This window comes from Elgaria multicarinata, chromosome 23 (genome assembly GCF_023053635.1).
Source record: "Elgaria multicarinata webbii isolate HBS135686 ecotype San Diego chromosome 23, rElgMul1.1.pri, whole genome shotgun sequence".
Lineage (NCBI taxonomy): Eukaryota > Metazoa > Chordata > Lepidosauria > Squamata > Anguidae > Elgaria > Elgaria multicarinata.
This window is the reverse complement of record NC_086193.1, coordinates 12037801-12060640: the sequence shown is the minus strand read 5'-3', so window position 1 is coordinate 12060640 and position 22840 is coordinate 12037801. Positions and strand designations below refer to the sequence as shown.

Here is a 22840-nt window from a genome sequence, read left to right as displayed (position 1 = left end):
CTGGGTAGAAATTTGAGTAAGCATGCACGGTGGTCATTTTTCTTACTTTTTTTTTTTACTGAAATGATAGCTAAAATACATTCATACGGGAGAGAATTGCTCCCGATAGCAGGTGCCGTTACATCAAGGGTGGGCCACTTGTGGTCCTCCAGACGTTTTAGACTGTAACTCCTTAGCCCAGCTAGGGCTAATGGGAGTTGTAGTCCAAAACCTATGGAGGACACCAGATTGAGAAAGGCTGCTGCGAGGACGTGACACACCATACAAGAAATGGAGACCCTTAAAACCCTCACCAGAAGTGGCCACGGATCTCTGACCACGGATTCTGGAAGTTTCATGCAGAAGCCCTCCCTATGGATGTCTTTGAAATTTGCTGCAATTTTAGCGGGAGGAGACCAAGCTATGCTCCTCGAGAGAACAAACATTCACTCCCATAGCTGTCATCATTTAGATGCTTCAACCACAACTCTAGCCATGCAGGCTGGGGATAATGGAAAGTGCAATCCAACCTACCTGCAGGGCACTGGTTTGGAGGTGACTGAATTAAAGTAGATTCCCAGAGATTTTGGACTTTCCATTCCCAGTGTAGGTCATGCTGGTAGAGGCTTTTGGGAGTTGGAAGTCCAAAAGTTTTGGAGAGTTCCAACGTCTGCCCATGACAGAGTTGTGATTCGGACACCCCAAGGCGGACATAAAATCAATTCTGGAGGCATTTGCTTTCAGAGAACCCTGCGGCCTTTCTAAAATAAAGAAATGCTGACCGTTTTCAATCTCTCACCATTTGGATGTGGAAAGGGCGTCTCTTTCGACTAGCAGCCTTGGCTGTGGTGGTAGGGGTCATGTTTATGCCGGGTTTCTACAACCTGCTGCCCTCCAGCTGTTTTGGATTGCAATTCCCATCAATGCCTGACCCTGGAATTGATGGGAGGTGTACTCTAGATAGAGGGCACCGGCTTGGGAAGGCTGAACTGCGTCTTAATAGAAAAGACTTTGTCTGAAATGTGCTTCGGGCGGGGGGAGGCGCTTTGTTTGCAGAGAAGTGCTGCTGTTGTAACTCACCGTAGGTCAGGCTGGATTCAAACCCGTGACCTCAGTTGGAGAAGGGTTCATTTTTTTGGTACAGCTACCGTCGGTGTTCAACGTTTCAGCAGTTTGCGCGGCCAACGCTCAAAACCATGGGGCATGCAGACAACTTCCTTAAACCCACTGCCCGCTTACCTGGGAGTAATCTCTGAAGAACTCAAAGGCCCTGCCGTCTTGTGCCAGCGCGGATAGGATCGCTGCATCAAGACAGCGGGGGCAGAAACAAAACGCCCGAAGCTGGAAGGACTGTCCGAAGGCAGAACAGGCCACCTTGGGGAAAGGGTAGAGGCTCCCCCTCGCCGGAGGTGGTTAAGCCGAATGTGAACGGCCATCTGTCAAGGATGCTGCAGTTGTGAACAAGATCCCTCCCAAGGCCAGATTTTCGTCCATCTCTTCTGGCAGAAGAAGGTATTTTGCCATCCCCTACGGTGATTTTTAACTGGAGGGTCCAGGGACTGAACCGCTGCACCTTTCGGCATTGCCAAGCAGGGGCTATACCACAGAGCTATAGTCCTGCCAACATTTCTTGGCAAGTAGGGAGGGGGACTTAGCGAAACACACACGTGCCCCTCTCTTAACTCCTCTCCTCCCACCATTTTGGACACCTGACACCCCCCCCCCCCCATTACATAGTCCAGGAGGGGAAGGCGCTGCCACCAGAGCAAGACGACTCTAAGTGCATCGTTCCTCCCAGTTAGCCTTTAGGAACCCACCATTCCACGCAACCATTCCTCATACCGGAACACGCAGACTGGATGGCATTTCCTCTCCTCACTTCGGACATTCCCGAAGGAAAGCAAAGCCGCCGCCCCTAAACTCTGCAAGAGTTCTGCACCGAACTATCCCGCCTCCAGACTGAGGCACCAATAGGCAGAGAGTAAGACCGCAGAGCCGGCCCTGCTGTGAAGCAGACGGAAGCCGTTGCCTCGGGCGGCAGGTGCTGGGAGGCGGCAGCCAGGTGCGGGAGGGCAGACCTGTGTGCTGTGCAGCTTGCTCTCTGCCCCGGCTACCTTTTGGTGTCCAGGTAGCGTTGCTGCGTGGAATGGGAGGGGGTGGGTGCCGTTTTGCTCTTCACCGCGGGCAGCAAACTGTCTCGGGCCAGACCGGCAGCTCCAAGTTTTGGAGGGGCCCTGGACAGGACACATTCCATGCCCACCCCCCTCAGTGAGTCTGCCTTCTCAGCGCCGTGGTCTCCAGCTGCTCTTCCGCCTCCCCCTCCTCTTCCTCATCATGGCTGCCGCTTGCTTGCTTGGCAGGCAGAGAGCCAGGGAGCAAGGAGGCCACGGCGTCTCCTGCGTCTCCTCCTGGAGCAAGGGGCAAAGCTTGAAACAAGGAACAGCCGCAGGAGCAACTCCAGGGGATTTTGTCAGTGGGCCCCTGCTGCTGTGAAAGCCCTCGGCAGGTGCCCGTCCAGGCCGACCTCTGACACTGGCCGTAAGTGTGTGGATAGGGATGACACACACACACACACACAGAAAGATCTTGGAATGGTTGTAGATCACAAGCTGAATGTGAGCCAACTGCGATACGGCTGCAAGAAAAGTAAATGCTATTCTGGGCTGCATTCATAGAATGCTTCCAAATCGCGTGAGGTCCTGGTTCCTCTCCTTTCGGCCCTGGTTAGGCCTCATCTTGAGTATTGCGTCCAGTTCTGGGCTCCACAATTCAAGAAGGACGCAGACAAGCCGGAGCGTGTTCAGAGGAGGGCAACCAGGATGATCAGGGGTCTGGAAACAAAGCCCTATGAAGAGAGACTGAAAGAACTGGACATGTTTAGCCTGGAGAAGAGAAGATTGAGGGGAGACATGAGAGCACTCTTCAAATACTTAAAAGGTTGTCCCACAGAGGAGGGCCAGGATCTCTTCTCGATCCTCCCAGAGTGCAGGACACGGAATAACGGGCACAAGTTAAAGGGAGCCAGATTCCAGCTGGACATCAGGAAAAACTTCCTGACTGTTAGAGCAGTACGACAATGGAACCAGTTACCTAGGGAGGCTGTGGGCTCTCCCACACTGGAGGCCTTCAAGAGGCAGCTGGACAACCACCTGTCAGGGATGCTTTAGGGTGGATTCCTGCATTGAGGAGGAGTTGGACTGGATGGCCTTCTAGGCCCCTTTCAACTCTACTCTTCTATGATTCTATGAGCAGCAAGAGAGAGGATTTCCCGCCCACATCCCAGTCCGTTACAGCCACACAAACAGTCGCCAAAAAACCCCCATCTCTCCATTTTAACTTTATTTTCTTTTTTTAAAAAAAGAAGAAAAAAGAAATAAAGAAAAAAAATGCACTCATTTTTCCCTTTGCTCCAGCCCTTAGAAACAGCATGCAGATTTCTTTATTTATTGTGGGTTTTTTTTTCCTTTTGTTCTAATAGAGCGTGGCGGTTGTGGGTTGGTTTTAAATACCGATTCAATTATTCTTTCCGCCACCCCCCCCCACTTCCCAATTAAGCCCACTCTCCGATTCCCCCCCTCCCCGCTTTTATTCCAAACACATCACGATGTGTTAAAGGTAAGTTTCGAGAGATACCGCAAATATAAACGAAAGCAAAGAAAAGTGGGGAGGGCGAGGGAGGGGGGAGGGAGGAAGGAGGCAAAAAAGGAAAATAATAATATATATATCTATATATATATTATATAACAGTAGTCTACTACATAAAGTGCGTTTTGATGGCTTGCAAAAAGTTCTAAACACACCTGGGAGAAAATCACCCCCGTGACTTTTCTCCTCTAACCTCAACCTGCCCGTCGCAAACTCATAAGAGTCCCGGAAACGGCCGGCCACACGGGTAAAGTTCGCCGGAAATGGGGAAGCCGGGATTCGGCCGGACGAAGGGCGGCAAATCGGGGCAAATTACGCAGGAGCGTCCACATCTGGTCTTCCTCCCTTCGGTCTCTCTCTCTTTTTAAAAAAGTTTTTCTTTTTCTCTCTCTTCTTTCTCGTCTTCTCCCTCTCTTTTGATTGCAAGCTTTTCTACGGATCATCTGCTACGGGGACGGCGGAGGGATGAGGAGAGACAGCGAGGATGAAGACGGGGGCGGCCATCCAGGACAGGACACAATTCAGGGCTCTGCCTGTGAAGGATGAAAAGATCAGGGAACTTTTGTTTTTATCGTATTTTTAAAAGAGCCGTTTGTCTCTCTCTCATACACACACACACATGCCTGCATTTCTGCCAGCTTGCTCAGAGGCTTAGGAAGGGCAGCTGGCTAGACTTCCCATTGGCACCTGCTTCCCTCAAGACAGGAGTTGTGGAATTGCAACTGGTGTGGGAAGGGATGTGGCGCTATGAAGTCAATCCGGAGTAAGTTCGGAGGGAGAGGATTTGGTTTCCTTGCAACCGTGAAAAGATCACGAGCCAGCCCCGTGACGCAGCCGCCAACGGAGGCGAAGACCATCTTCGGTCGCGTTAAGAGAACCATCGTTTTCAAGGAATGGTTCTGCTTCGCCTCGCCTGGAGCGCTGCGGCCAGTTCTGAGCACCACGCTTTAAGAAGGCCGAAGACAAATGGGAACCATTACATGAGAACCACAAGGGCGATGAGGAATATGGGTTCCTATGAAGTTCCTGTGATGGGAGGGGGAAAGGTCTTTCAGCCTGAGGGACAAAATCCATTTCAGAGGAGTTCTTAGGGGCAGGAGGGCAGGTTTGGGTTGGCCATTAGGAGAAGCAATTTCACTGCTGCCGTCCCAGAGGGCAGCAAATAGATCTAAAGGGTAGGAGGGCAGATTTCGGTTGGCCATTAGGAGAAGCACGTTTTCTGCTGCCGTCCCAGAGGGCAGCAAATAGATCTAAGGGAGAGGAGGGCAGATTTGGGTTCGCCATTAGGAGAAGCACGTTTTCTGCTGCCATCCCAGAGGGCAGCAAATAGATCTAAGGGAGAGGAGGGCAGATTTGGGTTGGCCATTAGGAGAAGCATGTTTTCTGCTGCCATCCCAGAGGGCAGCAAATAGATCTAAAAGATAGGAGGGCAGATTTGGGTTGGCCATTAGGAGAAGCACGTTTTCTGCTGCCGTCCCAGAGGGCAGCAAATAGATCTAAAAGATAGGAGGGCAGATTTGGGTTGGCCATTAGGAGAAGCACGTTTTCTGCTGCCATCCCAGAGGGCAGCAAATAGATCTAAAAGATAGGAGGGCAGATTTGGGTTGGCCATTAGGAGAAGCACGTTTTCTGCTGCCGTCCCAGAGGGCAGCAAATAGATCTAAAAGATAGGAGGGCAGATTTGGGTTGGCCATTAGGAGAAGCACGTTTTCTGCCGACATCCCAGAGAACAGCAAATAGATCTAAGGGAGAGGAGGGCAGATTTGGGTTGGCCATTAGGAGAAGCACGTTTTCTGCCGACATCCCAGAGAACAGCGAATAGATCTAAGTTGCGAGGGAAACGTTTTTAAAAAAACAAACACCTTCATTTACAAAGCAACCCAAGGGCTCACGCGCTGCTGAGGAAGGAGGGAAAGGAAACCGAGGAGGAGCAACGGATGTAGAATGAAGAACCTGGTTGCCAGCCAAGAAATCTCCGCGGCAGCGAGTGTGACAAGGCCGGAGACCAGGCGAGGCAGAGGGGGCAGGAGGAGCTCAGGCAGAGATGAATAATTTTTCGTGATGAGCTTATGAATCAGGCGAGCTGTGCGAAAGCCACCGGGGAGGAGATTTGGGGAAGGCAGAGCGAGACGACAAAGGGCGAGAGATTTGCCACGGCAGGGGATGGAGAAGAGAAAGGAGGAAAAGCCGCGCACGTCAGACGGAGGAGGCACGCGGCAGCGATCGCTCCGATTACATTCACAAGCGCTTGCCGGATCCGCCCCCGGAAGGATCCACACTCGGCTCGGAGGACAGTCAGCCCTTTTGCGTTCCCAAAAATCATCCTGGGGCGATACCCGACACAAGCGTCAAAAGCGCCTCTATTTATTTATTTTAAAAGAAACAGGCTTCAAGCGGACAGAAGAGCGGGGGCGAGCCGGTGGTGGCCCCCGGGTCGCATGTGCCTAACGCCGCGTTGCGCAGCAGCGAGTTGCGGAAAAGTTAAAACTCGCACGCGGCACGAAAGGAGGGCTTCCGTTTTCTGGGGGCCCCCAAATTGCCGCGACGGATCAGAGGAAAGCCCTCCTTTGCGCGGCAAGCGCCGTTAATCCGCGGAACTCGCCGTTGCGAGAAGCAGCGGCTTTAAAAAGGGGTAAGGCGAAATCATGGGGGAGGGGAGCCTATCGACGTGGACTTCCCGAACATGGCACCCCTCCCTATGCGTTGGGACTATCTCTCGCTGAGCTATGGCTGGTCCCGCTGAACGGGAAAACCTGGAGCAAATCAAGACAGGTGTTTTTTGGGGTAGCTGCTGAAATCCACACTGCTCAGATAGACTGCTCCTGTTGTACAACCGCGCCGACCCTTGAGATGGGCTCGCCGTGGCTTGCCGTCGCCTCCTTTGATCGGCTGCCCCCGTTCCAGCTGAATTGAAGCCCCCCCCCATGCTTTGCTAGGTTCAGCTGCAGGTAGGGAGCCAGTGAGATGCAATCATGAGTCCGCTCTGCCTAGCCAGCTGCCCTCACTAAGCCTCCCCACAAGCCCAGAGCCAGGTTTGCCACCTACCAGCTTGGAAAGGAAAAGCAACGCACCTGCGGTGGGCGATGGGGCCCGGGTCACTGCTGCTTGCAGGTGGAGAGCTTGCGGATTTTGCTGCTGGCGGAGGAGGCCTTGCGCGAGGGGTTGGACGAAGCGCTGGCCCGCCGCTCGCTTTTCGTCTTGCTGCTCAGCTGCCCCGGCTCCGTCCCGTTCATGCAGACCGGCTTGGGCAGCCCCCGGCTGCGGCTCTGCCCGTTTTGCCGTGCCTCCTCGTCAGGCACCTGTCCTGGAAGGCCAGGAAATAATAATAAAAAAAAGACCCAAGGTGGATCCGTGCTTCTGAGCACGCGCTGAAAGCTCTTTTCGCAAAGTGTCGGAGTCGGGGGACCGACCGCTACCTTCAAAACCAAGCTCTGCTGTTCGAGGGTTTAACGCCAGGGTGTTCGTGCTCTTCCACCTCTGAGGGCCGCAGAAGCTCTCGGGGGCTGCGGTCCAGTGGTGGGCGGAGTCAGTTGCAAAAAGGGGTGGGGCCAAAATACCAGCCTACTTTAGCTTCAAGCGCTTCCTGCCAGTCACTAAAACTTTAGGAGGAGGAGTTCAGCCTTTTAGCCTGGAAACAACAGGTGATTGGTGGTGGTGGGAAAGGGGGCGGAGCCCGAGGAAAAGGGTGGGACCCTTCCAGAGGTCTTAAAATACCCTTCCCTCCCATAACGAAGGCTTGGGATTGGAGGCCGAGGAAGGAGGAAGAACCCAGTTCACTCAGCAAGGACTGATGCCCAGGGAAAGGGGTGATGCGCTCAGCAGAGCCGGGGTCAATTTTGACCGGGTGTGTGTGTGTTATGGAGCTTTGGTCAGATTGGGCTGTGGAAAGAGAAATATTTCATCCCCCTAACCAAAGTTAAAGATATGAGTCTTGTCTGACAAAATGCCCCAGATCTCTCTCTCTCTCTCACACACACACACACACTCTACCCATTTTGCAGGGAAAAGAACTCAACGGTGGTACCCAGAGCTGGCACCAACAACCGGACGACGAGGGCAGACGTCACTGCCCTGCATAGGGGTCCACATTTGCCCTGCCCCGCGCTCACCTGCTGGGTCCCCGCACCTCCGCTTCAACGTTTCCCCGCAGTCTCCTGCAGTGATGTTACATGGGGCGCTCCGAGGCCCGGCTAGAATGGCAACGCCCAGACACCTTGCGGGGTTGATGCTCCCATCACACCCAGGGATGCCCGAGCGGGAAGGGGGGCATCAGCCCAAGATCCGCCCCAGAGGACCCTTTTGTGCGAGGCCCCATCAAAATCGGGCCGCGTTGGCGCCCGTAACGGTCCACGCTACGATGACAGGATACAGGACACAGATTTCTCCGTTGCTTCGGCCGGTGGGGTGGGAAAGGATCTGTCAAAACTGCTTTTGAAAAACTGCGGGCCGACAGCATCCCTTCCTACCCTCGAGTAATACCATTTAAATGGCTCAGGATCCACCCCGCCCCTCGAAACGACGCGTCTTGACCCTTTCTTCGTGTCTTAGATTGTCCGTCTCGGTTTTTTTTTATTTTATCCGTAATTCTTCGCAGATGCGAAATGAAACGGTGAATGGGTTACGGTTGGGGGTTCTTTTTTTTGCAGGGTGTGTGTGTGAGGTTTTGCTTTGTTCAAAAAGGGCCTTTAGCTGACCGTAGAAGGATTTTTAAACGCATCCAAGCTCTTCGTTCAGCTGCTTAGCTCAGCAACGAGGGAGGAGGGAGGCGCGGGCACGCGGGAATGATTCAGAAAATCACGCTCCATTGCTGATGCCCTTTGAGCCGGCTCACGTCTCTCTCTCCCACCCACCCCGGAGCGGATTCTGCCAAGGTAATTTTCACGCAGAGAAGAACACACGACACGCCGGGGCTTTTTAAGCCCGGTGACTCAGAGCCAGTGCAAAAAAAATTTAAAAAAGTAAAGGGGACACAAAATGATTGCGTCGGATTTTGCCGGAGGACGCACGACGCTCACTCCACCACGGCACACCTAGGGCCGAGCGTCACGGCAATTCCGCTGTCATCGCCGCACGTGGGATGGAGGCCGTGCGGGAGAAAGAAGGGCGGCCCAAAGCAAAAAGAAGGAAAGTCAAATAAAATTGAACGTGACATTGCGATGGTCGCAGAACGCTGCTGGCTCTGCCTGGGAGGCTGAACAAAAAACAGGAGGGAGGAATTCTGCCGCCCCCCAAACAACATAATAAGCAATCAATTAAAAATGATAAGAACATCAGAAGAGACGTGCTGGATCAGACCAAGGGTCCATCTAGTCCAGCACTCTGTTCACACAGGGGCCGACCAGCCATCAACCAGGGACCCACAAAGCAGGATGTGGTGCAACAGCACCCTCCCGCCCATGTTCCCCAGCAACTGGTGCACACAGACGTACAGCCTCGGGTACTGGAGGGAGCACAGAGCCATGAGGGCTAGTAGCCCTTATAGCCTTGATCCAACCCCCCTTTGAAAGCCATCCAAATAGGTGTCCATCGTCACATCACCGTTCCAAAGACAGTTCGGAAGCTGCAGCTCGTGCAAAATGCAGCGGCCAGATTGATTTCAGGAACCAGAAGGTTTGACCATATAACACCTGCTCTGGTCCGCTTGCACTGGCTGCCTGTATGTTTCCGAGCCCAATTCAAGGTGCTGGTTTTGTCCTATAACGCCTTACACGGCTTGGGACCACAATACCTGACGGAACACCTCTCCCGACGTGAATATACCCGTTCACTACGTTCAACATCTAAGATCCTCCTCCGGGTGCCTACTCCGAGAGAGGCTTGGAGTGTGGCAACGAGGGACAGGGCCTTTTCGGTGGTGGCCCCCAGACTATGGAACGATCTCCCTGACGAGGCTCGCCTGGCGCCAACACGGCTGTCTTTCCGGTGCCAGGTTAAGACTTTCCTCTTTGCCCAGGCGTATGGCGGCACATCTTAATCACCCACATGTTTAGTTTTTTTTAATAGTTTTTAATGCTTTATGTATGTTCGGTGTTTTAGAATTTTAAATTTTGTATACTCGTTTTTATCTTAATTTTAGAATTTCTATAAACAGCCCAGAGAGCCCTGGCTATGAGAGCGGTATATAAGTGCAATAAATAAATAAATAAATAATAACATCTTGTGGAAGTGAGTTCCATAATCTAACCCTTCCTGGTATCTGCCCTGAATCTCCCCGTGCCTTTCGACGGATTTGGCCGGAAGGCGGAAGCCAATGTACTCTTTCGTTCCGCCGCCGCTTCCATCCAAAAGGACTAGAAACTTGAGCTGATTCAAGAAAGCTGAAAGAAAATTCAGCGTACAAGTTCTAAGAGGGCCCGTGGGCTCAGCCCGCGAGACGGAAGGACGAGATCACTTCCGGCGTGAAAGAGTGGCCGGTTTGAGGCCTGTGCTGACAATACCGCTATCGTTTAAAATTTTGTAAGGCCTCCTTGAGGCCCAGTACTGGGCAATAGGTGGGATAGAAATAAATATAATAATAATAATAATTGTCCTTTGGAAGCCTTTACTGGAACTGTGGCTAGAGAAATAAGCCTCTGCTGGCGTGCGGTCAATGGCCAACCTCCCCCCCACCCAACATTATTTCAACTCACCTGTCTTCTTTTTCATCCCTTCACCTGACCTCACTCCTTGCCCCCCACCCCTCCAATGCCTGCCCGGACTTCATCAAGACCGGCACTGTCTCTCTGTTGCCATTTCCAGATGCAAGAGCTTCGTTTGCCGGCGGTCTTTGACCCCTTTGAGACCACGGCATGTGTCGGTTGCTGGGCATGCAAATAGGTCTGAGAGGACGCGGCTTGGAGCAAGGGCCGCTGATGCCCCCGCCGGCAGCCGGAGCCTCCTTAAGAAAAAGGGGAACGGATTCTACGCGTCTAGGAGTTGATTTGGTGCGTGTGGGTGTACTCATGAGGGGAAGGTCTTTTCCTAAGAGACCAAAGGGTGCAATTTTCTGATGTCATGTCCGTTCTGTTGTTCCCACCTCTACCGTCAAAAGGCGTTCGAGACCGATGGCCCGGCCTTCTGTGGGTCTAAGTCGAGGGAGGTCTGTGTTCAGATCCTGTCACCATAAAGCTTCCCAGGTGACTCCGGGTCATGCCGAACCTACCTGGCAGGGTTGTTGTGAGGATAAACAACTTGGAACCAGGATACCTGAGAGAACGCCTTCTCCCTTCACCGTCCTGAGGTCATTGGAGGGCATGCTCCTAGTGGTTCCGCATGGACCAGTGTCCCTACTGGAATCCACCTGGAGCAGAGCCTTCCGTGTGGTGGCCCCTGCTCTGTGGAACTCCCTGCCCCTGGAAGTCAGGCAAGCACCAACACTAGGCTGCTTCCGGCACCTCCTGGAATCAACTCTTTTTCGAGATGCCTTCCTCAACTGACTAGGCACTGTTTCTCCGGCTCCTTTGTTTTCAAATTGAACCACGTTAATTTGCTTTTTTAATCTTCTTTCTTTTTACCGTTTATCCCTATGTTCACCGCTCTGGAATCTGCGTGAGATAATTGAGCGGTATATAAATATTGCAAATAAATAAATAAATAATAAATAAATAAAACAGCGGAGGGGAAGGGCGGGAATTCCTTGATGTTTGGGAGATAACGGCGTGCGACATATACAGGGCGATCGGGACAGGATAGGAAAGGCTTCTTCACCACAAAACAGAAATCACTGACTTTCTCCGCTCCACAATTTAACCTCGATCCCAGAGCGAAGCGAAACCTCTTTGGGCTTCGCTGGATCCGGCCCTGCCCTGCTTCGTTACCCGTCAGGACGGGCAGGGGACCCTAATCCGCCCTAACCCTGACCTGGCGTTTCCCTGCAAACGCTCCAACCTTTCCAACGTCTACGTCCAGTAAAGATTATAATGCCCATCAGGAGAGGAAAGGGGGGAGAAGAGAGTTTTGCTTTTTTAATGTTCAGCCAAGCAGCACAAATGTTTTTACGACTGTTTTTGGTGGGGGAAGAAAGAAGCCGGGCTTCTCATTCAGGGCTTTTCTTCCTCTGATCAATGAAAGCTTAATGAACCTCCACCCGGATCCCTCCCCACCATAACCCACCAGCCACCCCCGCGGGTGACTCACCGCTACCTTTTCCTCCTTTCTCTGCGGCTGCCTGGAACTCACTCAAACACACACACACACACAGACTCTGCAGGGGAATTGATTATAGCAGGCGTTTCTTTTTCCTTTTTAGAGAAAGGAGATAGAAGCGTCTCTTCCCTGGCAACCGAAGCACACAGGCTTACTGCCTCGGATACTGGAGATAGCACACAGCCATCAGGGCTAGGAGCCATGTATCGCCTTCTCCTCCTCCTCCTCCTCCAGGAATTGATCCAACCCCCTTTGAAAGCCATCCAAATGGCTGGCCGTCGCTACATCTTGTGGCAATGAGTTCCGTAGCTTCAACTTTGCCCTGTGTGAAGGGCATCCTTTTACTCCCACCCATCAGCTTCATGGGATTCTAGTATTACAGGAGAGGGAGAAAAAATCCTCCCTAGATCCGCCTTCTCCACACCAGGCATCACTTTGTCCATTTCTATCCATGTCTCCCCTCAGCCTCCTTTTCCCCCAAACTGAACAAGCCCAGCTGTGGTCACCTTCCTTCCTAAGGGAGACGACCCCCTGGGTCATTTCAGTTGCCCTTTTTCCAGCTCTGCAATATCTTTCTTTAGGTCCGGTGACCAGAACGGCACACCGTATTCTCAGTGTGGCCGCGCCCTAGATTTGTATAAAGGCAGTATACGATGCTGCCAGTTTGATTCTCAACGCCTTCCCTAACTGGCAGCCCTTCCCTGGAAATTCAAGATGGAGGGCTCCCTCCCGCACCGCTGCCCTACTTGCAAAGAGACTCTGAACTGCAGCGTGATATTTTTCGGGGGATATGTTTCTGAGCTCTTCTCAGCTGGATTTCAAAATGGGCATTTTAAGCCTTTTGTTACCTGATCCGAGCTTTTGGACCGGGGGGGGGGGGGGGGGGAGAGAAAGAGAGAGAGAGAGCTATTATTGTCTCATATAAAATTCCACAGAGCAGATGCTTGCTGGGAACCTTTGACAGATAACCGGTCTACTCTTAAGTTGATCTTCCGAGCCTCTGGAACGAGAAACGAGGCTTTTATATAATAAGAACGCTTTTATTTTGCTGTTCACACCAACGCTTACTACTTCCTAGGGTCACGAAAGGTTGCGAAGAAGCGCTTTTCTCAAAACCTTTTAATGCAACGAGAACCGGGGGTGGGTGTTCCAGAACAAAAGGATGCGCGCAGCTGCGCGGGTGGGACGCTGAAGAGCGCGCGCACGACCCGGGAGAGACGGCGGAACGGGAAGCCCGAGAGCGCCAAAGCGACGACCCGGCTGTTTTGCCGAAGCAGCAGATAATGGGAGCGATTAAACGCTGTGGCAATGACCCCGCCGGCCCACGGAAGGGGGGGGGATGCTCCCTTCCAGCGCCGCCCACAAGAAATGAAAGCCACACGGCCACAAAACGCCGCTGTAGCTGTTCCGAGAGAGAGGGAGCAGCGCCTTCCCAGATCTGGCAGCTTACAGAGCTGTTGCGAGTCGCAGGTCCAGGAAGGCCGCAGAAATGTGCCGTTTGCTGCTCCGATTCCTCTCCACCTGAAACCCCTTTACAACACAGGAGCGAGGAAGAGCCGGCGGCCCCATTTCCCTATTGCTTCGGGGGCTGGGGCGCCCCGTTCCCGCCGGCCACGTCCCGTGGCCTGGCCGGGCCCTCGAGCGGCGTCGCTTTCGGGATCCAGGAGGTGAAACTGGGAGCGGTCGGCCCTGGGTTCAAAGCTAGCCCTGGCACAAACTTGTCTCCCCGTTCCGGTTCGCAGGGCCGGGAAAGGGAGCGAGGGAGGGGGTTCCCATAAACGGGGGGGCCGGCAAAATGCAAACACACGGTCCTTGCTCAGGGAAGGCTAATCAACTACAGAGCCGTTGGGTGGCTCTTTAAATGGGGATGCGGGGGGGGGATTAGCTTACCACTACTTTCAACCAACACACACACCCTCCAACAAAACCTGGACTTTAACTACGTTTCCTGCCCACCCGCCAGACCGGGAGAGCATTTCTGGATTCTCCTCTTTTCCCCCTCTTTCTCCAGCTCCTGCACCAGGTCTCCGTTTCCAAGACCTCCGGGGGGTGGGGGGCTCAAATGCAGGGGGGGCAGGCAGGCTCCTCTTCAAAGGCACGGGAGAAGAAGCCGTAGCCGGAAACAGCCGGACGGCTGCCCGGGTAAGGGGAACCCCGACGCCGGAGGCTCAACATCTCTGCAACAAAACATCTGGTGCCGATGGGGGCTTGGCGCTGCTTGTGAAGGCCAAACAAGAGGCCTCAATCCCCCCCCCGATCTTCAACGGGGGCTTTGGAGCACCAATCCGCCGCCCCTCCGGGCAGAAGCGGGAAACACCGTCCCCGAAATACAAAAAGGAGCCTGGCAAGCCAGACGCGACATTTCGTTTTGGCTTGGTGCTCCAGAGTGCGGTCTGTGAGAGGGATTGGGGGTGGGGGGAGTGTCCCCCCCAGACCTCCCACTTAAGACAGAGCCCCTCTGGATCTTGTTGGATTCCAAATCCCATCCGTCAGGGTGGATGGGAATTGTAGTCCAAGTCCATCCAGGGGGGGCCGCAAGCGCCCTGGCGCGAGGTGTCGCTTCGTACGGCGCGCGTTCTGTTCCTCCACGAACGCAAACCGAGCGCCAACAAAACGCCCCCACCCCCCCGCCTCGCAGGGCCGACAACCCCCGAACTGTTCTAGCCGGGGGGGAAGCGGGTGCCTCTCTCTTCTTGCTCCTGCTCTCTCTGGCCTTCTAAACTAAGCTTCGTGTTCCTTCCTTCCTCGCCGCTGGTCGTCACGTCTCCGTCTCCGAACAGGTACGCCAGCACGCCTTCCAGATCTGCGCTCTCCTCCTCACTAACCCCTGCCTCGCTTTCACCTGAGGAGACGCAACAGGGGAGCAAGTTAGGAGGAGCAGGTGGGGGTGGAGGGTGGGAAGGAAGGGAAATGCAGCCGACACGAATCGCACCGAGGCGGGGCGCTTCGGACGGCCGTTTGGGCCACGCTCCTCCTCCAATACCAGGTGGGTGGATGCAGTTTAGTGTGGGGCGTGGAGCCGGCCCAACGTCCCTCGCTTTCCCCAACCTGGTGCCCATCGGCGGCGTTGAGACTGGGGAATGCTACCCTAGATGGCGGCCGACGGGTCTGCGGCGGCGTCTCCTTTATCCAGAGAAACTATAATAAGGAAGGGCTATTTTTAACAGCCCCGAACGCACTTCAAAAAAATCTGTGTTTCAGGTTATTTTTGAAAGGCGTCTTGGCCGGGTTCCCTCGGCGAAGAGACGCGTCTCCACAGCTCGGCAAAGCCGTTTTGTTTGGGGGGCTTTTAAAGCTGCCTTTTTAGAGTTTTTGTTTTGCTGTTGCGGCTGTCGGGACGGCCTACGAACCGGACGGATGGACGGACGGACCGTAGGCTGCGATTCCCAGGGAGCCCCGGACAGGCTTCTCAAGGGCAGAACCCAGGGGTGTTTTTTTTGGGGGGGGGGGGGGGGTGATGGTGGTGAATTATGCCTGCAGAGGTCACAATTCAACGGAAAGCTCACTGAACAAAAGAAGGAGCTGCTGAATAAAAAGGTAATTTTTCAACCTGTTTTATTGTGTGAGCTACTCTCGGGAGGGTCGGGGCGGAATAAACAGTGACGAGTGAATAGGGAGGGTTTGGGGCAGGGGTTGCGCCCCCACCCCCACCCCGGGGTGCATTTTTTTTGCGACTAGCAAAACCGGCATGATGCAAAACGCCTAAAAGTGGCAGCTCCCAATAATTGGTTATATTAAAAAAAAGGGGATGAAAACGGCAAAAGTTATTCGAAATGTGGGTTAGGCGAGAGATTGCTATACACGTTTGCCCAATCTAGCTGTTCTTGGCACAGATCCGTCTCCCCCTGGAAAGCGGATTTTTATCTTTTAAGCCACACAAGACCGGACGGTGTAGCCCAAGCAGGGGGCCTTGAGATGAGTTAGCCTACAGTTCCCATCATCCCCAGGCAAGGCGCGTTCGCAGAGAGGGCCAGGGCTTCGGAAGGTCCGGCCCCGTCCGTCTCTCGCCGTCTCCATCTTTCTGTCCGGGCCTCTCGCTTCCATGGCCGGCACTGAAACCCCTGTGAGCGACCTGCCATTCTGGCTTTTCCATGTTAAAAACCCTCCTGCCTTTTCCCTAGCGCGCTCTGGCGCGCATGCGCTACAAAGAAACCTCGGACGCTGTTAGCAACTGAAGCAAGCAGCCAACAGGACGGAAAAGGAACCGTCAGGGGAAAAGCAAAACGTCCCCCGAATTTAGCACGACGGAAGTTCAGCAGCCCACTGCGACGGCAGGCTATTTGGAAGCCAGGGGGAGGAAAGGCGAGTGGAGAGATGGAGGGGACCTTCCGAGGCCATCTAGACCAACCCCTGGCTTGACGCCGGAAATTCAGGGGGTGGGGCGTTCTCCGCAGGCGGCTGTCCAACTCCTGCTTCGACACACGGAGCGAGGGGGAGGCCAGCCGCCCCTCTAGGTAACCGGTTCTGTCCCCGATCCGCTCTGTGTCAAGAGCGTCTCCCGCTGGCTCAACCAAGAGCCACCGTCCGGCGTTTTAAAGCACAGGGATCGGAGTCCTGCTCCGCCTTGGGCGCTCCAGCCTCCCCTAAGCCGGTGCCACCCCATCCGCCAGCATTCACCCGCGCAGAAGGCCCAGAGGCGGAGGAAGAAACCACCAAGAAACCAAAAGGCATCCCCGTTTGCCCGGCTCCACGCCACCGTGTGTGAACCCTGCTACCCCTACAACGGACAACCTGAGATCTCCCCTCGGACACCGCTTTGCTAACTGCTCCACTCTCGATGCCCTGAAAAAAAACCCCACGCTTTTCGGACTCCCTTCAGCTCCCTTACCTGGTACTGTGAAGTCCTGAGTGTAGATGATTTCGTCCTCCAAGTAGTCGTCTTTTAAGTCGTCCTCGTCGTCCTCGTCGTCGTAGCCATGCAGGTCTTCTAGGTATGGCACTACCGTCATACTCCTCCACCGGTCCTTCGTCTCTGGGCTGGGAGGAATGGGGACCACAGGCTCGGACTGTGCGTGCTTTTTCCGAAACCAGCTACGGAGGAGAGAAGGGACACCCTCAGGGCGGAAAGGGTCTTCACTGCGAGCCGACCTTTATAGTTCTTTTGTGTTTATTTACAGCACTCCGAGATCCATCCTCATCCCTGGAGACCCAGGTGGACTCCGTGGCCTGGAGTACACGGGCCCAGCTTTGGCTGACGGCCTTTCCTGGACCGGGACAACCTAGCCACAGTAATGCACGTGCTGTCACTTCTCGGCTAGACTACTGCCACGCGCTCTACATGGGGCTGCCCTTGAAGACGACGCGGAAGTTTGCAGCTATTGCGAATTGCACACCGGTACATCCCACAAAGGCTATATAACACTGGTCTTAAAAGAATGGCTGCCTATACACTTCCAGTCGGGAATTCAAAGTGTCGGCAATGACGTTTAAAACCCTAAACAGTTTGGGATCTTGAGGGAGCGCCTCTCCTTATATATGCTCGTCTGAGATTTGAGATCCATTGGAGGAGCCCTCCTCCACGTCCCACCAATGCGAGACAAGTGCTAAGGTGGAGCATGGCAGACGGCCTTCTCTGTGGTGGCACCCTGCTGCACTACGGCATATCTCTCAGAGAGGCACCTGTGCGTATGTTTTGCGACAGGTAAAACACTCGGGAAATCGTTCTTTAAAACAAACAGGGCTTTTTAAAAATAGTTCTCCGCAGACAGCTGGGAATGGTTACTATTCCCGGAATTTGCACAGACTTGGGGGGTGGAGGAACATGGTTAAAGAAAGAAAGGAAAAAAAGCAACAGGCGATACGTGCAGGTGGCCGAAATGCAGGAGCCTGTGTTCTGCGCTATTTTAAATTTGGTCTCCCTCTTTCCTCGCTCCCCACACCCCCCAGCTCCTCGCCCTACTTATTGAAGGAGTAAAAATAGGTCTGGAGAACGGCGGAAACTTGCAGAGCGATATCGATCCAAAGCCCTCCGGGAGATTATAGTCAAACATTTGCGTGTGCATCCAGGCTGGCGAGGACGAGACGGAGAAAGGCAGCTCAGAGCAAGCGGCAAAGCCGAAGGAGAGATGGCCGCTCTCCTGGGTTTGTCCCCAGCGGGAACCCTGTGGATGTGTCGGGCCCCAACTCCAGGTTGGGGAATTGGGATGGGGGGGAGGCTTGAAACACAGAGCTGCTTCTCCAGGAATATCCCCTCCCGCCCCCCCGCCCCCCCGCCAAAAGTGTCTGCCGTAACAAGCCTTGGGAGTCTCCGTGTCGTTCTCCCTGTTCAATGCTTTTTCTTTCATGCATTTCATTTCTAGGCCGCCCAAGAGCATAAAGGGCTGTGGGCTGGTTAATAAAAAGACGGAGGGGCTTGGGATACCTGGAAAACTACGAGGAGAAACATGTCGCCTTTAGATAGCGGCCTTTTCTAGCGGCCCCGATCGCTGTGCACGCGGCGTCTCCGCCACCCTGACGACAACCCCGCGAGGTGGGCCAGCATGGACTACATGCGGCCAGGCGGGGAAGGAGAAGAGAAGGACAGAACGCCTGCCTCGACCGAGGCCATTAACAGATTTTAGTAGCCTGGTAGGACTTGTAGGACATTTTTCTGTCTAAACATGCACAGGATTGTGGGATATTTTTCGGTCTAAACATGCACAGGATTGTAGGACCTTTTTCGGTCTAAACATGCACAGGATTGTAGGATATTGGTAGGAATGGCTCTCCAACGTTTCAGGTAGGGTTTTTTCCCAGCCATATCCAGAGATGCCAGGAATGGAACCTGGGACCTTCGGCATGCAAATCAGGGACTCTACCACTGAGACGTGCGTGTGCATGTGTATCCCCAGTTCAGGTGGAAGTAAATCTGAACTGCAGCCTTCACGTTTGCACACAGCTTATCCGCCTGAAAAAGCTGCCGGCAGCAAGTACGAGGCAATCGATAGCAAAAAATAGCAACGTCGCAGTCGACGCCTCCCGGTTCACAGCTTGTGCTCTCGGTCACCGAAGACCCAGCGCTGACGCGTCCCTCTTGTTCTGCTCCGTATCAACCAGGGCAGCCAGCTCCACGCGTGCGCGCACGTGACTGGACGCATTAAAGCACGGAGCCTTCCGGAAGAGGCAGGCTGGGCGAGGCAGGAGAGGGCCCCAAATCCGCTGTTACGCTTCGCTGAGCGCCGCGGCGGCCTTGAATTCAAGTGCGGACGGGCGTGCCCTACCCAGCGTCCAGGGCGCCCGAGAGCCCTTACGGAAGGCCTTGCGGCCGCAAAGCAAGCCCTCCGCACGCTCTGGGACCCTCCTTAGGAGGGCACGGTCCCCAAAACAGGCTCGGAGTCCGAAGCGAGGCAAGCCGTGAGCGCCACTACCTTGGGCGAGTCCGCCACAGCCGGCCGAAACGTTTCTGCACCCGGGCACTCCAAATTCTGGCCGGAGTCTGCAAACCCGCCTACCTCGCAGGGGGCACGTCCTGCTGAAGGCGGATCTCGCTTCGCACGGTTTATCCCGGCATTCCTAGGCGTCCGAGGACAACGGAGCCACCCAAAGCCACGAACAATTCTGCACAACGCCCCCCACTCGCTCCGTCGCCTTTGCCATTTCAGCAGGCATTACCCCACACACACGTTTCCGAGCGGATCTGAACAACCGTAAAGGCTGGAATGACTCTTCTCGGGGGCTGCCCCAGGACTCGGGAACTCCCTTCCCAGGGAAGCTAAACTGGCACTCTCCTTGCTATGCTTCTGGAGGCACGCAAAAACTTCTTCGTTCCGGCAGGCTTTTGGGGAATAATCTGGACCTTTGCATAGGCGTTGCTCCTACACTAGATTTTTAATATATATATATATATATGTATTTAAAACGTTTTAATATCGGCAGCACGTTTAATTATAGTTTTAAACTTTTGTAGATCTCTATTTATATGCTTTAACTCTACATTAATCTGGCATCTCCCGATTAAAAACGAAAGGGACCCTAAACCGTGATACAACTATGGGGAAACGCAGCTGAGGCTTTGTTTTCGATAATGCAACTTTTCCCTTTTTTTAAAAAAAAAAAATCACACATTGTGAGATGTTAACTAACCGCACCGTCGACGTTATCGATTGAGCCGGAACTGGAAGCCGCCCCAAAGGGCTTTCAGAAGCAAAACGTCGCGGGACGCCAAGTTTTAAAAACAAAAATAGGCTTTGCTCCTCGCTCGCCTCTGCTTTGCTCCCTCCCGTAAACGTAAGAAAGGACGGAACGACGAACCCGCACAAAGAAAGGGAACCAAGAAACAAGCGCTCACTTGTGATGCCGTATCTGTTGTATTGAAAACCTCTTGGCTGGGTCGTATTCAAGCATTCCTGGAAGGAAACGAAGATCTAAATTAGAGATCAAAGCGCAGCCGGATGGTAGAGTGTCCCCCCGCCCCGTTCCACGAAGGATGACACGCAAGCGGGGGGGCGATACCTCATCGCCACAGCTAAGGTGATTTAGGGTCTAATCATAAGGCTGCCAGAAGAGCCCAACTGGATCAGACCGAGGGTCCGTCTAGTCCAGCACTCTGCGCACACAGCGACCGACCAGCTGTCGACCAGGGACCCACAAAGCAGGACATGAATGCAACAGCACCCTCCCGCCCATGCTCCCCAGCAACGGGTGCACACAGGCTGACGGCCTCAGATACTGGAGGTAGCCCAGAGCCATTAGGGCAAGTAGCCCTTGATCGCCTTCTCCTCCTCCAGGAATTCACCCAACCCCCTTCGAAAGCCATCCAAATGGGTGGCCATCACTTGTGGTGGCGAATTCCAAAATTTAAGCAAGTGCTGTGTGAAGAAGTCCTCCCTTTTCGCTGCCCTGAATCTCCTGCCCATCAGCTTCATGCAATGATCCCTTTCGGTTCCAGTATTTTGAGAGAAGGAGGAAAAGGTCTCCCTATATCCACATTCTCCGCACCAGGCATAATTTGGTCCACCTCCCTCCTGTCTCCCTTTAGCCTCCTTTTTTCCAAGCTGAACAATCCGTCACCTTCCTTCCATAGAAAAGTAGAGTTGGAAGGGGCCTATAAGGTCATCAAGTCCAAGTACAGTTTCTGGACTGAACTTGGACCCAATCTGGAGTTGAAATCCATGTGTTTCCAAGCTTGCAATGTGAGTCACAGACCAAATATAAATTGTGTCTGACAGCATACGTACATTTGATAATCTGTACGTTTGAAAAATGTGCACAAATGTGCTCTAATCAATGGAAAGATCTGCACCCAGTGAGCTTCATGGTTGTGTGGAGAACTAGAACCTGGATCTCCTGAGTCCCAGTCCAACACGCTAACCACTACACCACACTGGCTCATGTTCAATGCAGGAATCCACCCTAAAGCATCCCTGACAGGTGGTCGTCCAGCTGCCTCTAGTGTGGGAGAATTCACCACCTCCCTAGGTCACTGGTTCCATTGTCGTACTGCTCTAACAGTCAGGACGCTTTTCCTGCTGTCCAGCTGGAATCTGGCTTCCTGTAACTTGAGCCCGTTATTCTGTGTCCTGCGCTGTGGGGGGATCGAGAAGAGATCCAGGCCCTGGGTCATTTCAGTGGTCCTTTTCTGCATGTTTAGATGGGGGGGGGGGGATCGAAATGCTAAGAAATGCTGGAAGTTGTCGGACTTTTCCCCCGTCTAAACATGCGCTGGCATTGCCTCCTTCACGTACCAAACGCTGGATACAACTCGACAAAACACGAATTAGAAGCCTGGAAAGGATCCCATGCATGCGTTTGGGAAGTCAGGAGGGAGGTGGCGGAGGGAGGTGTTTAAAAGGCTCCCGGCTCATGTTTTAAGCTGGAGCTTCTCCCCAAGGACAGATCTGGACATCTGGAAGTCGGGGAGGCGGGAAGAAGAACTAGGAAACCCCCCCCAGGCTTTTGCTCTTCCTGCCCCTCTGGGGGTCGCATCTGAAATATGAGCAGGCCCAAGCAGCTCATATTTCATGGTTGCCCAGCTGCCTCTTGAAGGCCTCTAGTGTGGGAGAGCCCACCACCTCCCTAGGTCACTGGTTCCATTGTCGTACTGCTCTAACAGTCAGGACGTTTTTCCTGATGTCCAGCCAGAACCCAAGGCAGCTTATGTGGTCTCCTCCATGTTATCCTCACAACAGCCCTGAGAGGTAGGCCAGGCTAAGAGACAGGGACTGGGTCAAAGCCACCCAACACATTTCATGGCTGAGCGGGGACTCGAACCCGGGTCTCCCTAGTCCCAGTCCAACACTCTAACCAAACAGGGAGAATGGGAAGCCAAGGGATGGATTTGTAGTCCCGGCCCCTCCCGGCCGCCAGTAGAGACCGTCACCCTTAAGTAGTACATAGCTTTGCAAACCTTACAGGAGCGATTAGGAGACCAAGAAAGAGAGTTAGACGCCTGTTCCTTTCCTCCTCTCTGCTGTGGGACAGCCCCTCTTAGGGGAATGAGGTGGGCACATCCCTTCCTCAGGGAGCTATAGGGCACGCCCCACGGCAGGGCCTGTGCCTGGGGGTGCCGGAAGGCCTGACTTCGCTCAGACGCGGCAAGCAACAACACATTCCAACTCTGAGAGGTGCCCAACGCCGCTCGAAGGCTTCGCTGTACGGTTTCCAGCCCAATCCGAGTCAGCTTCTCTCTCATACACACAGACCACACTCCTGGCAACATGCAAGAATCCCCAGAAAGGAATGCAGGGGAAGGGCCTCCATGTTTCGGAAGCATTAAAAAAAACCCTACGGGGACGCAGACAAGCTGGAGCGTGTTCAGAGGAGGGCAACCAGGAGGATCAGGGGTCTGGAAACAAAGCCCTAGGAAGAGAGACTGAAAGAACTGGGCATGTTTAGCCTGGAGAAGAGAAGATTGAGGGGAGACATGAGAGCACTCTTCAAATACTTAAAAGGTTGTCACACAGAGGAAGGCCAGGATCTCTCCTCGATCCTCCCAGAGTGCAGGACACGGAATAACGGGCTCAGGTTACAGGAAGCCAGATTCCAGCTGGACATCAGGAAAAACTTCCTGACTGTTAGAGCAGTATGACAATGGAACCAGTGACCTAGGGAGGTGGTGGGCTCTCCCGCACTAGAGGCCTTCAAGAGGCAGCTGGACAACCCTCTGTCAGGGATG

The 22840-nt window shown here is 53.8% G+C and overlaps 1 protein-coding gene across 3 annotated transcripts in view; it reads right to left on the bottom strand.

Moving 5' to 3' along the window:
* Positions 1-3658: 3658 nt before the first annotated feature.
* The window catches only part of STK11 (serine/threonine kinase 11), a 45259-nt gene continuing 26077 nt past the window's right edge, over positions 3659-22840 (bottom strand). For all 3 annotated transcript variants that reach the window (XM_063147098.1, XM_063147099.1, XM_063147100.1), the window contains 4 exons: positions 20015-20072; positions 16577-16779; positions 6696-6928; positions 3659-4157 (listed from right to left, as the gene is read on the bottom strand). In XM_063147098.1, coding sequence (XP_063003168.1) covers positions 6720-6928; positions 16577-16779; positions 20015-20072 — 470 coding nt within the window. In that variant the 3' untranslated portion in view covers positions 3659-4157; positions 6696-6719. The remainder of the gene's footprint in view (positions 4158-6695; positions 6929-16576; positions 16780-20014; positions 20073-22840) is intronic.